The 17621-nt window shown below is 35.4% G+C and overlaps 2 protein-coding genes across 2 annotated transcripts; both read right to left on the reverse strand.

The window, feature by feature from the left end:
* Window positions 1–2334: 2334 nt before the first annotated feature.
* LOC110821826 (small ribosomal subunit protein eS8) lies at window positions 2335–5097 on the reverse strand. The gene is made up of 5 exons (XM_022051780.2): window positions 4958–5097; window positions 4762–4834; window positions 3433–3766; window positions 2865–3037; window positions 2335–2673 (listed from the first exon to the last, which is right to left on the reverse strand). The coding sequence occupies exons 1-5, from the start codon at window positions 4959–4961 to the stop codon at window positions 2586–2588; spliced, it is 672 nt and encodes a 223-aa protein (XP_021907472.1). The 5' UTR covers window positions 4962–5097; the 3' UTR covers window positions 2335–2585.
* A 7207-nt stretch (window positions 5098–12304) lies between these two features.
* On the reverse strand, window positions 12305–17029 carry LOC110821762 (peptidyl-prolyl cis-trans isomerase FKBP62-like). The gene is made up of 13 exons (XM_022051707.2): window positions 16666–17029; window positions 16490–16576; window positions 14812–15072; window positions 14646–14720; window positions 14475–14555; window positions 14194–14388; window positions 14012–14101; window positions 13741–13916; window positions 13523–13645; window positions 13253–13399; window positions 13039–13166; window positions 12818–12938; window positions 12305–12586 (listed from the first exon to the last, which is right to left on the reverse strand). The coding sequence occupies exons 1-13, from the start codon at window positions 16844–16846 to the stop codon at window positions 12536–12538; spliced, it is 1716 nt and encodes a 571-aa protein (XP_021907399.1). The 5' UTR covers window positions 16847–17029; the 3' UTR covers window positions 12305–12535.
* Between the last annotated feature and the right edge of the window lie 592 nt (window positions 17030–17621).

A 17621-nucleotide genomic window follows, 5' to 3' on the forward strand; every position in this document is an offset into this window, starting at 1 on the left:
TCTGAATGTAGGAGATACGGTTGTCTGGTTAGGTAACGTAACGCCAATCAGATCATTAATCTCCCCTTCCCCAATTTCGTTGCTACAAAGACCAGACAAAGGGCCGGGCCCTGGCTTCCTTTAAACCTTCTTATCAGCCACGTCGTCTTGTGTCGGTTTACATTGACAGAGGCTTTTAAATATATCCAAGATCTTTATGTTATATATATATATATATATTTCTTTTTTGGAAAAGAAACTTTTATACAGACAAGCCAGATACCTGTATCCAAGTTTAAACCACAATAAATGATATTATACCTCGATTAATTTTAACGTACTCAAGGCTAAGAAAGTGATTTGAGAATGTTTTGGAGAAATGTTTATTTTTAAGTTATTTAAAGAAAGTGAAATTCTATCCAAAACACAAGTCTTGGTGTTTGTTAATTTTAAAGAATATCAGGAACCCAATTAGGAGGAAAAAAAAAACATAAAAATTATGGAGAATTTTTTTATCAGTTTATGATGAGAGTAAATATAAATTAACAAATAAATTATATAAAAATTTTAAAATTCTCATGGAGAAATGAATCTAGTGTTTGATGTGGACAATACTGAATGTATTGGAGATGATGCTCTAAGTTTAGCAGCTGAATTCAATACAACATTCCTGCGTCTCATTTCCAGGCAGACAGACCGTGAGAGCTCTGTTATTAATGGTCATCTCCGCCTACAGTATACCCTTTGTGTAAGAGCATCTACGAAAACCTTTAAGCCAACCCACCTCCACATACATACATATATATATATATACACACACACACACTATGATTTTGACATTCCCCCTCTAAAATTTTCATTAAAATATACATATAATATAATATATTAAGAACCTCCGATGCGGGAGAAAAAGCAGCATCTGGAGAACTTCTCAAACACAGTAAATAACATTGTCACTCCTAGCAGCTGGCTCACTTTTGGCTTTTGATTTTTCAGGTGGATTGGTTCAACAATTGACCCATAAGGAAAGATTCTATCAAATAAGATTTCTCTTTCTCACATCACTTCTGCTATTCAAATTGGTTTAACCTATTTTGTCCTTTTATGTTTTTAATCTAAAGTTATACTATTAGCTGATTGAATTGAACTATATGCGCTCTCTCAGCTTTGAGACAAAAAAAAAAATCCCTCGTCCTCAAAATTTTTTTATTTACTCATTATCCATCTTCTGTTCTGCAAATGCTATAAGCTTATGACACTTTATACGTATCCTACATAGAAATATGCACATCTTAAAATTAAAAAAAAAACATCATTTCAATCACGTGGAAACGACACTCATAACTATCGTGAAAATAAGTTCCACCATTACCATAATTATGCTTGAAGCCGCAGAAATACTTTTTAGAAACATGGAAATGCTGTGCCATGAGGAAGAAGCAGATGACAAATATTGATTAAATTTAGGATTTTTGTATGGAGAAGTGTTTTCAGCGGCTATAATAATGATACTACAAAGACACTTTTCTCCTCACATCAATTAATGCTGAAGGAGTTAGGGTCAACCAAGAAAATCTTTTTCTTATTACACCAACAAAGCTCAGAAGAGATTGTCTCAGTCAAAAGGGGCTACAATCCTCAGGCTACATAGTAACTTAAACAAAGGATAACTTTGACCTAGAATGCATCCATATTGCAGTAGACATATACAACTTTTTGTTATATAGTTATCATTTTAACCTCTAATGGGAAGGTTTTACAGCCTAGTTCTGGTTCTCCTTCACCTAAATGATATTAATTTTTCATAATTTATATAAGCTTAAATCAGTCAGTAATCAAATAATAGATTCTTTAAAATATGTTCTTTTACTATTCAAGAATTTACTTCCAGAATTTACCGCCAACTAAAAAAGGAAGATCCTTTTTGCAAAATTTCTGTAAAATTACAAGGAAAGAAGCAAAATCAATTTTGGTTTATGTTACAGTTTGGAACAGATATTTTCTTCTTTAACTGAGTGGACAAATTTTCATCTGAAATCTTACAAATATACAACCAACTAATCCAACCCAGGAGAAAATATATCTAACCTCTACGCGCACATATTGCCCAGTAAAACAATCCCATATGGAATAAAAATTTATCATTATTATGCAAGAGAGGTAAGAGTAAGGACATTATAAAAAAATGGCAATTAAAATATTTCAGGAAGGGGTTTCAAACACATAATAAGGTGGAGATTTGCTCATCTTAGTCTCACATAATTTTGGTCAGTGTTACTGATTCTAAATTTAGAAAATTCGTGGATGAACACAGTAACTTGGTTGTCACTGTAATCATATAATGAAGAACCCAAATAAACAAAAACTTTAGGACCATAAGATTCATGCACTGGTGTATAGGCAATTTCCCTAAAGTAGACATAGCTTAAATAACAGAATAAACAAAAATTTCCAACAAAAACAAAAGCAAGCCACCACAATACCAAAAGATCAATCTATCAATGACCAGTCAAGTACTCAAGAGTATCTAACATCAATGGTTCTGGTCAAACACAAACCTAAAATAAAACAACACTGGAAACTGAAGATCGATCGGAATAATGCACCTAAGCAGCAGCTCCAGCACCACCCTTGCCCTTCTTCCTCTGGAGTTTCTTCATATAGAATTCCAGCTCCTTACCCTCCAATATATACCTATAGATGTACAAATTAAAAAAGAAAATAAAGGCAAGATAAACAATAAAAGAGAATAGTAGTTGAAACTAAAATAAACTAAAGCTCTTGACCCTTCATATATATCCATTAATGTACAAATTAAAAGAGAAAATATAGGTAAGATAGACCGTATAAGAGAATAGAAGTTGAAAACCAAAATGAAAACTTACCCATCAGCTCTGCCACATTGACCAGGTCGGGATGAAATGCACGCCAACAACCTACCAGCTCCAAACTGCTCTTCAATGTGGGGATCAAGTTTGCGATCCTTTTGGCGCTTCTCAAGCTTCTTAAGAACATGGCTGCTTTTCTTAGTTTCCTCAGCTGCAGGAGCTTCTCCCTCCTATCATTAAATAAAATTAGAACATTTAAAACCTAAAACAGATTGGGAAATTAATCTTTGTCATAACTATAGCAAAGATCTCAACCGCCCCTTATAATAGCAAAGATCTATGCATTAAAACAGAAAGGTTAACAACAGATGACAATGTTTTGACAATCAGGTCTGCATCTGCAGCAACAGCTTGAACAGAACATCTTTCTCCAAATAGCCAAATTGCAGGGAAATGAAAAATTTTAGGAGATGCAGAAACCACAATAAAAATAAGTTGAACATAAGTCTGTGACCTCTACTGAACTAAACAGCGATCGAACATATCAGAATGGCATGCTCAAAAGGATCTATAAGGTGAAATAAGAGTGAGCTAAATATAATTATGCAAGACACAAATTTGTTACCTCAGTGCTTTCCTTCTTAGATACTGCTGCTTTCTTCTTCCTACCAATGTCAATACCATAGTGCTGGAGATACCACTGCTTGAATGGTGCTGCATCAACCTGAATGATTGCACTCTTCACCAGAGTTTGGGTCCTGACTAGCTCATTGTTTGATGCATTATAAACCACATCAAGGATACGAGTCTTGCGAGTGACAGCCTCACTACCCCAGGAGTAGTTGCCTGTATCCAGCCTCAAGGCTCTCCACTTCACGTTGCCTCCTCTTACACGAATTCTTCTTACAGTTTTGTTACTTGAGAGCTTTGTATTTGCAGGCTGACGACCAAGTTCATACCTTATCAAAGTATAAACAACATGAACAAGCCAGTTTTTCGGATGTTAAAGAACAAGAATACACCTACAGGTACATTTTCCAATAAAGAATAAAACTAAAAACAACCTCAACTTCAATTACTCATTGCCAAGTTGAGAACCATGTGAAAAGCTTATACACAAGCCCTTAATTTTGTATCATGCGAGAGCGTTTGAGGGCATTGAAACTAATATTATAAACATTAGAAATAGATAGTTTCATACTTTTAGATCTATCTTGTTAGGTCACGATGTGCATGATTGGGAAGTCATTGAATTAGTTATCGACCACTTAATAGATATATAACTATTTTATATATGGGTGGTACCTCCTTGGTACCTTTGTGAATAATATTTCTCTCTTTTATTTTTTTTAAAAAAATTTGCATCATCAAGTACGAAAACAAGTCCATCTTGTTGATGGCTCATTATTCTGATGGACACAAACATCCCAGTTAGATGAGCATGCTATATTATTTACTTAGGTGACTATTTAAGTTTAATCCCATACAAAAAGATAATATTACATATATTTGCTAGATGCAAATGAAAGTTAAGATTTACCCCATGCCAGCTTTTAGATTCAGAACTTAAGCAAGACTACATCAATATGCATACCATTAATAACTGACAGCATTTTATTCCCTTTATGGTCCATTACTATAGTGCGTTCCAACCCCAAAAGCATCCTAAAATACATATCCTATTACTTTCATTGACGAAGTTTTAAAACTAAATTTAAATCAGCAAATAAACTGTGTTAGATTGTCAGCTCAGAGTAAGCTAGACAGCATCGATAACAAAATAAACTGAGCCCTGATGATCTAGAGAATAAGTTGAACATTGAATGTTCTTTTAGATACAAAAAGCCCCGCCGGAATAATAGGATAAGTAAACTAAAAGATGGCCTTATAACGATAAATGCATTCGCCTATAAGTTCACATTCTAGATGATGGAGAAGAATAAAAGCGACATACTTTCTCTTCTTCCTCCATGCTTTCTTCTTGCCACCAGTGGCGCGCCTCTTGTGCATAGAATCTCGAGAAATGCCTGAAAAAACAAGAGAGGAAAGCAAAACATCATAAGGAAAATTCTAGGACGCAGGAATCTTGTTTGGAGACCGATAAAATTAAGTAGCTGGGTACAGGATCATTGAGATCAGCGAAATCCTACCCATCTTTGCTAGCGGCAACGATACTCACTCCTCCCCCTCGCACCCTCTGAAACCCTAGTTGCTTCGGTATTATATATGGCGTTATTTATTTTTTTTTTAAAGAGGCTAAATTCGTCATCTTGTAGCATGGGAACACAATTTACGCTTCTAAGTAAATTTACTTATTTTTTTGCTGAAAGTAAAAATTCAAGAAGTTAATAATGTTCATTATATATATTTATAAGAATTATTAAATATATAAAATATAAGAAAAAATATCTGAATAATAAATCAAAATAAATTTTTGTTTCATCATCTTGAATTGTTAAATTTAGTTTTGTCTTTACCTCCAAAAAAATTATTTAATTTTGTTTGTTATTGATAATAAAAATGTCAAACTTTTTTATCATTTACCATTCTTATGTAACTAGTTAATATAAAAAAATAATATATGATTATTGTGAAATAATTTTTAAGATTTTTTTAAATAATACTGTAGAATAAAAAAATTAATAAAATATTATAATTAATCTCAACAAGACTAATTTTGAAATTAAATTTCTACATAGAAGAAATTGAAGAATTTTTGTATAAAAGAAATTGAAGATCGAAAAATGTAATAACAAAATTACTATAGTGGGAGAGGAAAAAAGAAAACTTCATTTTTGTATAGTTTTTCGTGGAATGAATCAATATATTACTTATGTATTTAATGTCTTAATATAAGTTGAATATAGTGAGTTAAGAAAACAGATTGCCTTGGTTGATTTGAAAGTTTGACAATTCACAACTACTTTGTTTTCATTCATATATAATTTTGTTAGCGGGAGTGATACATTTATAGAGCTCTACAGCTCTTTACAGGGAAATAAAGAAAAACACAAGAATAACACAAGAAAAACAATAAATTTTCACAGCCAATTAATACGGAAGAAACTATAAAATATATGCAGCTTTAACGGTTTTCACTGAGGGACGATTCTGTTATATCAGGAGGATGATTGCATTCCAGTTATCGGCCATGCGTGTTTGTCTGGGAGCTGTGAGATGAGTTGACATGTTGACTGGGACCTTTCACTGATCTGGACAAGTTAGCACACTTATATTCTTGAGTCGACTGTTGCTAGTTGTTTTTCACATTCTCCCTCAAACTTGTCAAGGGAAGCAGTCGATGAACCACTCCAAGTTTTTCCCTGAAATACTTAACCTGTGTTTGTGACAGGGCCTTGGTGAAGCAATTGGCGGTCTGATCATATGACGGCACGTATCTAATATCGAGAGCTCCTTTTTTTACTTTGTCACGAATGAAGTGAACATCAACTTCAATAAGTTTGGTTTGTGAATGAAAAACATGATTGCTTGCAAGAGCCGTGGCACTTATATTATCGCACCAGGCTATCGGAGTTTGTGGAGTAGTGATGTTTATCTTTTTGAGTAAGGAATCCAGCCAGGTGATTTCACAAGCTAGATGGGCCAAGGCTCTGTACTCAGATTCGACACTTGACCTTTATACAACATTCTGCTTCTTTGAACTCTAGGAGATCAAATTCTCTCTAAGATAGATGTAGTAACCCGAGGTCGAGCAGTGATCATCCTTTGAGCAGGCCTAGTCGGCATCTGAATACCCAATAATGTTTAGTCTATCGCTAGGTTTAATGTGGAGACCGACATTAGTCGTTCCTTTGAGATATCAGAGAACTTTTTTCAAGGCTTTCATGTAAAGATCAGTTGGTTCTTGCAAGAATTAGCTAAGTTTGTTGACAATGAACGATATATCTAGCCTTGTGTGAGTTAGATATTGAAGAGATCCTATCATTTTTCGATAAAGAGTCGGATCTTTCAGCTCTTCTCCTTCTCCAGTGGACAAGTTGTTACCGATTACTGCCGGTGTCGGACATGGTTTAGCAGAGAGCATGTTGCCTCTTTTAAGGAGTTCTTTAATGTATTTTGTTTGAGTAAGGAAGAGACCAGTGTCATCCCATGTTGCTTCGATGCCGATGAAGAGATGAATGTTTCCAAGATCTTTTAGTGCAAAAAAATTATGAAGTTGGTTAATGACACTTAGCATCATCTCTTGTCTGTTTCCTGTAATAATTATATCATCAATATAGATTAGGATGAAGATTTTGGTTGTCTCTGTAAGGAAGAAAAAGAGAGATGTATCTGCTTGTGAGTTTTTGAAGCCCTATTCGAGCAGTAAGGATTTGAGCTTGTCAAACCATGCTCTTGGAGCTTGCTTGAGTCCATACAGAGCTTTGTTGAGTTGGCAAACATAGTTAGAGTCTTTAGGATCTTCGAAGCCTTTAGGTTACTTTATGAAAACCGTCTCTTTTAATTTTCTATTTAGGAAGCATTGTTTACATACAGTTGTTTGATATTCCACCCGTTTGTTACTGCTAGAACCAGAATCACTCAAAGGGTTGATGCCTTAATTACTGGGCTGAAGTTTTGATGGAAGTCTATTCCAGGTGTTTGATGAAACCCTTTGCCATTAGTCTAGCTTTACACCATTGGAAGCTTCCATCGGCGTTGGTCGTGATTTTGTAAACCCATTTGTTGCCAACTAGGTTCACAGGATGATGAGGAACCAGCTTCCATGTCTGATTATTCCTTAGGGCAGACATTTCTTCTTCCATGGCCAATTTTCAGTGGGGAATTCTGGTTGCTCCAGTAATCAAAGTAGGTGTTGTAAGATTTCTTACCATGACTGCTTTGAATAGTTGGAAGTCTTGTGGCAGGTTCTTCAATCTAAATATCTCAGCTTGAACTCTGGTCATCATCTGGTGTCTTGGAGCTTCTGTCAGGGTATTTTCGGCTTGTACTCTCTCTTCTTCTTGATCTGATAGTGTAATGCTTTGATTGGGAGAAGACATCGGTTCTTCTTACAATAAATTGTCACTGGTTTGAGGATCTCTTGGTGAGTGTTGCAGTGAGGACTCTGCCATAGGGAAGAAGCTGGTGTTAGAGTTTCTTCAACGACTTGTCTGCTCGAACTCCTTGGGAAAGGAAAGGCTGATGTAGGGTTGGAAAATATATTCAACCAGGAAGGTAATGTGACTCTAGAGACAGTTTTGAGTTGATGTATTTTCACGAAACTATGGTGATAGGGGAATTCAAGTTTGAAGACAACATTTCTGGATACATACATCTCACCGATGGAGCTGAGACATTTGTATCATTTGTTTAGAGAACTGTAACAAAAAAAAATACATTTTATTGAGTTGAAGGTGAGCTTGTGATTCTGATATGGTCGTAGGCAAGGAAAACAGGCACACCCAACAGTTTTTAGCTGTTTGTAGTTAGGTTTTTTGTGGTAAAACTTTTCAAGTGGTGAGGACTGATTCAAGATTGGTGTAGGCATTGTATTAATCAAGAATACAATTGTTTCAAAAACATTAAGCCAATATTTCAATGGCACACCCGACTCGGCAAAGAGGGTGAGACCGGTTTCGGTTATATCCCGATGTTTTCTTTCAGCTTGTCTGTTTTGAGTTGATGAGTAGAGACATGAGTATCTAATCTTAATTCCATTATTTTGAAGAGTCTGGGCCAGACCAGTGAATTTTCTTCCCATGTCTGATTGAAGACACTTTATTTTCTTCCCAAACTGGATTTCTGTTTGGTGTTTGAACAGAGTAAAAGCCTGAAAAACTTCTAATTTTTGTTTCAGTGGATAAAGCCAAGTGAATTGATTGTAATTGTCAATGAAAATTACATAATACCTATGGCTTGAGAGTGAAGGGAGAGTAGATGGTCCCCAGGCATTGGTATGAACAATTTCGAAGGGTGTTTTTGCATGTGATAAAGACAGAGAGTAAAGAAGAAGATGAGACTTGCTTAGTTGACACGCATCACAAAAAATATTTTCATTTAACTTAAATGATTCATTACATTTTTTAAAATGACAGATAAGGTTTTTGAAGATGGATGTTCGAGTCTTCTATGCCACATCAATGTTCTTGATTCAGGGGTTTGGTTGTTTTTGCTAGTGATTAAGGCTTGACAGGGAGGATGATAAAGAGAAATTGGTCTTGAGGAGCCCAAGTAGTATAACCCATCTTTAAGCTTCCCTAATAGCAGCACCTTACTTGTGGTTTTGTCCTTCATAAAACAAGAGGATTAGTTAAAGATAACTTCAACATTGTTAGAAGAGGTAAGTTAAGAAACACTTAGTAAATTCTTATTGATTTTTGGTACATATAGCACTTTGTTTAGGGTTAATTTTTTGTTTTTGGGAGTGTAAATGTTTATCTTACCAATGTGTCTGATCGGCATTTTCTCACAATTTTCAAGTATGAGACTTTCACTTCCTTCATATTGTTGCTTCGACTGCAATATGTTTGCATCTCCAGTTTGCATGGTTGTTAGCACCACTGTCAACATACCAAAATGGATCTTTAAGGTTGTCTTCGGGAGTGGCCGAAAAGGTTGAGCTTTGATAGGAATTTAGGGAGTTTTTTGGGATGGCTCCCATATAGCTGTTGTCATAACGATAATAGCAGTGAGCGACAATGTGTCCAATTTTGCCACACACTTGGCAGATTGGTCTGGAGTTACCACTAAGTCTTACTCATCTTCTGGTGTTGTGACGACCTCTTCCGTTAAAAGGGTTGTTGCATCCTCCTTCTCTGTTAATCGATTGAAAAGGTAAGTTCTAATGAGTTTTGTTATTTCTGAAGCTAGAAAAATGTACTGAGGGACGTCCGAGGTTTAGAGTAGTCGTTGTTATGTTGAGTTGTTCCAACCGTCTTTCATAGTTGAGTAGTTGAGATTGAAGTTCGACCCAACTTATGCATTCTTTTTCCGTGATTTAACACACGAGTGGGTTGTATTCAGAGGAATCTAATCCAGCAAGAACTTGAGAGGTGAGATCTTGCAGTGTAACAGGGTGTCTTGTTAGAGCAAGGTTATCAGTAATTCCTTTGATGGATTTGAGATATTCTTCCATCTTTAAGTTGTCCTTTTGCATTTTAACGAATTCTCTTTTATAATAAATTATATTTGCTCATGTTTTTGCTGTGAAAAGATCCTAGATTCCATCCCATAGGAGTTTTGATGTTTAGTGCCCCATCAGTTCGGAGGCTATGTTTGTTTCAATCGAGCTGTAAAGCCAACCCAGTAGCATATGATCTTGTGCAAACTAGTCTTCGAATTCTGAATTCACTATGATTTCAACTTTAGTGCTTCATTCTGCAATTATTTCTGTGTGTTCTGGTGGGCTTGATTTGGCACTGGTGAGGAAACCTTCAAGTTTGTTTCCTCTTATGATTGGAAGTACCAAATTTTTCCAGAAGAGGAAGTTATCGTGATTGAGTTTCAGAGTACACACAGAGCTCATTGAGCTACTAGACAAAGTTTGAATTTTTTGAGGTGTTGGGCTGAAGGTTGAAGAGTTGTTGTTCTCTCCTGCCATTTTCTGGCTCTGATACTAAGTTAAGAAAACAGATTGCCTTGGTTAATATGAAAATTGAACAATTCACAGCTACTTGATTTTCATTCATATATAATTTTCTTAGCGGGAGTGATATATTTATAGAGCTCTACAGCTCTTTACAGGGAATCAAGGAAAAACACAAGAATAACATAAGAAAAACAAAAAAACTTTCACTGCCAATTAATGCGGAAGAAACCAGAAAATATATGCAGCTTTAACGATTTTCAGTGAGGGACGATTCTATTCTATCAAGAGGACGATTGCATTTCAGTTGTTGGCCATGCGTGTTTGTCTGAGAGCTATGGGATGAGTTGGCATGCTGACTGGGACCTTTCACTGATTTAGACAAGTTGGTACACTTGTATTTTTGAGTCGACTATTGCCCGTTGTTCTTCACACAGCGCACACAATATATGTATGTATATATATATATATATATAGCTTTGAGTCTTTTGATTGGGTTGCCTCATCAGTTCAAATAGGAGACATGATAATTTCGTATATGTTAAACAGAATATAAAGGATCGCTCTATTTTAAGCTCGTAAAATTTACAGAGAAAGTAGAAGACTAAAGCCAAAAAGAAGCTCAAATATATTTCTCCAACATTCTTCTTCACTTTTCTTTTTCTTGCTCGAAATGCTGTGCCAATATCTATGTTTGTATACTATTACATTAAGAATTGTCTCATATGATTTATGAACCTTAATATTTCATTAATTCTCAATCTATTCGAGCTTATCCTAAAAGATAAAATTTTGTGGCATGGAGCTTCATTTCAAAAAATTTCGAGCCCACTAAATAAGATGAAATTTTTAAAAATTTAGATCACAAGTTCATCTTCTTGGGCCTTACTACTACAACTTAAGGTAAGTGATTTTTTTTTTATATAAATTTTTTCTACAATTCAGCACTTTATGTTTTTATATTTTCCCCACAGAAATTATGCTATTGACTCCTTGTCATTTTTTAATACGATAACTTATTGATCTTCATATGAAAAAAAATTGGAAGTACCAAAATTTATCAATAATATTGTCATTTCCTTCAGTGAACAAGCATTCTCAGGTTTATTCATACATAACATTAGATGATCGTAACAAAAGAAAGAAAAAAAGAATTCCTTTGAAATTGAATGGAGACTCTTACTTTTTAGTCTTTAAATTTATCCAAATAATAAGATTAAAACAGTTATTTGACAGTAATAAGATAGTGAAAAATTCTAGTTATTTACCAACTTTTTTCGTTACTCTATATATCTCACCCTTCTCATTCCATGAAATATAGATATACAACCATATTACTTTTATTTATATTTTTTTTGTACTATTTAGTTTTTTTTTTTTTTTTGTCAGCGGTATTTTTGTTAAATTTAGAATTTCACATGTGGTCCTCATTTCGAACTAGTGAACATAGAATTTATAGAATTAAATAAGTTTATAGTTAAATAGATAGAATGATAAAAAATATTCCATCCTCACTCTTTTCAATTTATTGAGATGAAGTACTAATACCACAGCGGCTTATAGAATGACATAATTAAATGATCTGCAAATTGAAGAACAAATTTCGTATTTGTTTTTCATCAATGGGAAATCCCAACTTCAAAAATTTAAACAAAACATTCCATTTTCCATTCCGACTGTTCAATAGTCGTTGAAGCTTCATGCCCATTGTTCCTCAATTGAAATACCAATTATTCAGTTATAATAATAGTTTGCTGGGGACTCTAATCCCCACTCCAAAAATCTACTTCACCATAAACCCAAAACATCATATGCAAAATATTCACTTTGCATTACTTCATAATGCATCTGATGCATAGGAACCATCCACCAAACTGAAAAATGAACGCAATCCAACGTTCATAAAAGATTATGTTCCAAAGGCCAGGCAATAATAACCTTCTGAAGGAAAGAAATAAATACCTAGATGTCTAGCAAAAAGCTTTACTATAACGTTAACAATTCACCAATATATTAAGCCAACAATCCGCACAAGAAAAAGAAAACTCCAGACTACAACAATTTAGCGGTCCTACAAATGAAAGCAGATCTGAAGCAATTAAAACCATGGAAAGTACGTGCTTTAGCACCCCCCAAATAAAAAAAAAATACTGAGTGACCTTGTATATTTTCCAGCCAAAGTTAGAGGCTCGGTTATTAACTAAGCCTTGCTGTCAATGCTCATTGGTTTCGCTTCCTTTGAAGTTGTTTTCTGCAAATCCATAATCAATGATCATGATGAAAATATAATTGAGAACAAATATGATGGTAATGACAAACAAAATGTAAATCTGCATTGTGAAGGAGTATTTCAAAAATAAGATCCCTTAAAAAACTACTGGAAATTTTTGCAAGACAATACCAAAGGAAATTAGCATATCTAACCATTTACCAGAAGCATAAATAGCATATTCTCATCCTTTTCAAGGAATCAGTGTCTTACATTTGATTCAAGAGACTCCAACTTATTCATTTTAGCAAACATGTTTCCATAAAATTTAGCTTCTTTTTTATTGTACTCCTTCATCTTCTCCTTCAAAGTTCTATACTCCAGCTTGACCTCCCTGATACACAAAAACCCGAGAATGACATAAAATGAAACAAGTGGAAGATGGAAATATATTGCACAAACCCAAGGCAGTAAAAAATTTCTGGTGCACACACCTGTTGTCAGGATCAATTTCAAGAGCCTTCTTAATATCCAGCTCGGCCAAATCCAAGTCAGCCAGCTGAATATTGGCCTGGGCTCTTCTGTACAAAGCTTTCACATTTCTACTCTCTAGTTCCAACACCTGTGTAAATGAAAATTAGCTTGGTGCACAGTTTGATATTAGCTTCAGGCTCAAACAAATAAAAACATCCCAACAAAATTTTATACCTTTGTGCACAGCTTCTCTGCCTGCTTGTAATCTTTCAATTTCAACTTGCAAGCTGCATTGTTTAAATTGCAAGCAACCTTCAATGCTTTGGACTGCTTTTTCTCTTCTTCTCCGAAGGAAGTATCATACTCAATGTATTTGACAGCCTATGGGGAAATCAAAAAACATTACACCCAACAAAAACAATTCACTTTTTTTTTTGACATAGTAACATGCTAAGCCTCTTAAAAAATAACATGCCACAAGCTACTTCTTGTTACTTCACGTACCTTCTCATATCTCTTGGAAGCTCTTGCATATTTTCCTGCCTTGAACAATACATTCCCTTCTTCCTTCTTTTTGCCAACTGCCTCAATCTTTTCTTGGGTGTTCATGTCCCAGGATTCCTTGTCCTAGAGAATGCAATAATTAATGAGTGAATGCAATCCCAAATTTTCCATGCAAATGGACATAACTAATGTAATCCAGAAACCTCATAGCTACTAACCTTGACAAAGGACACCAGCTCAACCTCGTAGTTAATAGTTGAGTTTGGTGGCACAACAGCCAACTCCTGCTTTGACTCAGAGGACCCAAATGCATATTCTGGTGCAATGGTCAATAATGCGACCTCACCCTTCTTCATTGTCACAACAGCTCTATCAAGCCCGTCAATGACTTGCTCTGATAAAAAATTCATTTCAAAAGGCAAATACAGTAAAATAGACAATAAAGAGAAAGTAACCCACTGCCGAGATAAGATAAGATATCATCAGTACCCTCTTCTGTTTTGAACTCAAACAACTCATCTTCATCATGGCCTTTCTTCAAGAACACAGTACCATCTTGCAGTTTCCCCATCAACTTCACTGCAAAAACCACAAGAACCTAATTTATCAGAAAATCCTACACTCTTTCAAAATAATTAAATAACAATTCCCATTCCAGCAGTGGAAACCACCTTTAACTACAGCTCCCTCATTAGGACGCTCATATCCTTCACCTTCCTTTAGAATCTTCTTGATAACTTTCTTGTCATCTGTTACTTCTGACACAGTCTTCCATGAAACCAGCTCCAGAGTGATTTGAAGTGTTGCATTTGGTGGAACAGCACCTTCATCGCCAGAGGCCGGCTTTCCCTTTTCCCCAAAACCATCTACCCAATAGATTTTGAGCAAGATCAGAAAGGCAGTCATACAACAGTATTCTAAAGACGATGAAAACCCCAAGATAGTGACTTACATTGTGGCTTCACTGTCAGAATAACCTTTTCTCCGTTCTTCATAGTTTTAACGGCCCTAGCCAATGCAGGGCAAAAGTGGCCTGTTTTAGAAACAAAAAGTGAGTACACTAGTTACACGAGTTAACTAATGAAGCAAATACCATATTATACGAAGGAGAGGAAGTACTAACCATCCTTCACAGTGAACTCTACACCATCAGATTTAGCAACAACTGTGCCATCCTCGAGTTGAGCCTCGTACTTAACTGCATTAGCAATAAATAAAAATGTAATTAATGAACAGAGTTAATTCCAGTTGGCATGAGTGGCATCAACAGGAGTAAGAATGTAACACACCAAACACTTCATCAAGGTCCTTCGGGTTCTCCCATTTATCTCCTTCAGCAAGAATTTTCTTAAATATTCCACCATCCTTGCATATGTCCTTGATGCTACTCCATGATAGCAGCTCAACGTCAAATTGGAGAGTGGCACTGGGAGGAATCGTAGGTGGTGAGCCAGATTCACCATAAGCCAGATTAGGTGGAATGGTAAATATGGCATTTTCACCTTTTTTCATTGTTTTGATACCTATGTCCCATCCTTTAATTACTTGGCCTACAAACACAACCAAAAAGTGTAACAAGAAAGGAGTTCAGTACCAAAAGAGAAGCCATAAAGACTAAATTGTTACTGAAAATGACGCAACTGAAAATCAGAAATCATATATAGTTAATTACTTCAAGTGACATGAAATGGGTCCCGTGAATAGCTATCTGAGTGTAGTAGAATAACACCACAATACCCTATCAAGCACCAAAAGCTGCCTACTTTTCCCTCCACAATTAATTTTTACTATTTGGTTTAACCATCAAAAGAAGATAAAGTGAGGAGACCCAAAATTTTCTGCCTCCAAGTTATGACTAAACAGTAAAAGGAAATACCGGCAGATTTTTGAAGTAAACCAGAATCAGTAGTATAAACAAATTAGTAAAAGAATAACAGCGATTGATTTTCCACCTAAGGACATGATAATATTCTTAAAAATCCAAAATTTGCAAAAATCCCTGTCCCAGGAGATTTATCATTGAGAGGAGTAAGTAAAAAACGAAATCAGATAGCTAAATACAGTTTTCTAAAAACCAAACAGCAGGATAACCAAAACTGGCAAAACTGCTAGTGCGGTGTTAACCAATATGAACAAACGCAGCAACTGTATAATAACATAAGCAGATTCCTAGCAACTACTCAAAAGGACTAGCCGAACAGCTTTGCAACTTGCAAGAATCTTAGTAATTTTTTATAAAAACTAATATGTCATCATCACCAATAACATAATGAGAAAACCTTAAAGAGTCTCACAGATCATATCCAAAGTTACAATCAGTATGTGTCAGACAGATTAAAATGCAGTTCCAAAAAGGCCACAGAAGAGCAAAGGCCATACATGTTGGACTTCTTTGAAGAATTTCCATAAATGCGCTAATCAACCAGTGACCATTACATCAATTTTTTTTTGGGGGCAATTCAGGGTAAGCATGAAAAAAGATAAAATTCATGAAGACAAAACGAGGAAAGAAAGTTAGCATTCTTCAACATTTTTCATACCCAATCATTAGACCACGATACACTAACCTAAGATATCAAACCCCAACAAAATGTATGTGGATAAAACTTTTTATCTCATAATAATTGAAATTAGAGATAAATCTGTGCTAAGCGAAGGAATCGTGTTTTGATGAATCCTCTTATAACAACATAGAGATAGTGCAGCGAACGCCTGCAATTAGCTGATAGATTCATTTCTAGAAAATGCCTCTTTATCACAAAGTGCTAATTTTAGATTAAATGAATCAATTTAGAAACTCTGCATTTGTCCTACCCGCCATGCCTACCTTCACGCAAATCTCAAACAATCAGAACACTCACTGTATTGAATTCCCTACAGGCGCAATATTCAATGAAGTAATAAAATGATAACATTCAGAAAGACGCAGACACTAGCAAAAGCGTCGCAGAAGAATCAGTCAATCACCTTGACCAAGGGTGAACTTGAACGGAGTTCCTCTGTCGCGACTCGAATCAAACTTAGTCCCATCCAACAATGTCCCCGTATAATGCACTGCAAAAGAAAACAAAAGCAGCAAAATAAATAAAAATCTACAACGAAAAAACAAGAAACGCAACAGAAACAAGTGCAAATGCCGTTACCTTCAACTTCGTCGCCGTTGTCAGGCCTGTCCCAACCTTCACCTTCCTTGACAAGCTTCTTCTTCAAACCTTCCTTTCCGATCTCCTTCTCCTCGCCAACCTTCATGATCGGAGGTTCGTCAGGAAGATCCAAGTCCTCGTTCATCTCCTCAGCTGGCGGGATATCGAAATCCTCGTCCATAGCTAATTAGAGCAGGAAATCGCACAGAGAAAGAAAGAATGACGTCGAAGGCTCTGGGAGAGCGAAAGAAGGCAGCGGTATGAGGAGGCGAGGGAGTGAGAGAAGGGATTTATGGTGTGTACAAGTGAGGCGAGTCTGCGTTCTAGAGACTTCTAAAAAGGGTTTGGAGTGTTAAAGAGAGAAATGGGGAGTTTTAAGTTGAATGTACGAAGGGTGAGGATGGTTCCAGATGGGTTTAAGAATTGCATTGCGTTTCGTGTTAGAGTTAAGATGTGATCTGGTGCTTCACGTCCTCGTTGCAGTTAACGCCGTTAAGATAATCAACGGCTGGGATTGTAAACTGCGGATTTTTTGTTTTTGTTTTTTTCAAGGAAAGTTGGGAAAGTGCGGATTATCATTAGTTACTTACTAATACGTGATTAATGATGTGAAGAATCTGCTGAATAACAAGTTTGAATTTATTTTTGGAACAAGTAACTCATTTAAGATTCAATAAAAAATAATCCTAAAAGAACTATTTAAAAATATTATATTAATTATGTAAAGAACCTGTTGGATAACAAGTTTGATTTTTTTTTTTTTTTAGCATAAGATAAAATATGATAATTTTGTTTTTATAAATGAGTCGGACTTTAAATCTATATCTTAAGTTAAAATTCAAATAATTGCAGCACTAAAACCAAGTGATTAAAACAACGGGAGTATAGTTCAAGGCTTCACAGTAAAAAAGTAAAATTTGAATATCACAACTAGTCCATGAATACCAAGTCCTCCT

Source organism: Carica papaya, chromosome 3, assembly GCF_054855325.1.
Source record: "Carica papaya isolate Zhongbai chromosome 3, ASM5485532v1, whole genome shotgun sequence".
Taxonomy (NCBI): Eukaryota; Viridiplantae; Streptophyta; class Magnoliopsida; order Brassicales; family Caricaceae; genus Carica; species Carica papaya.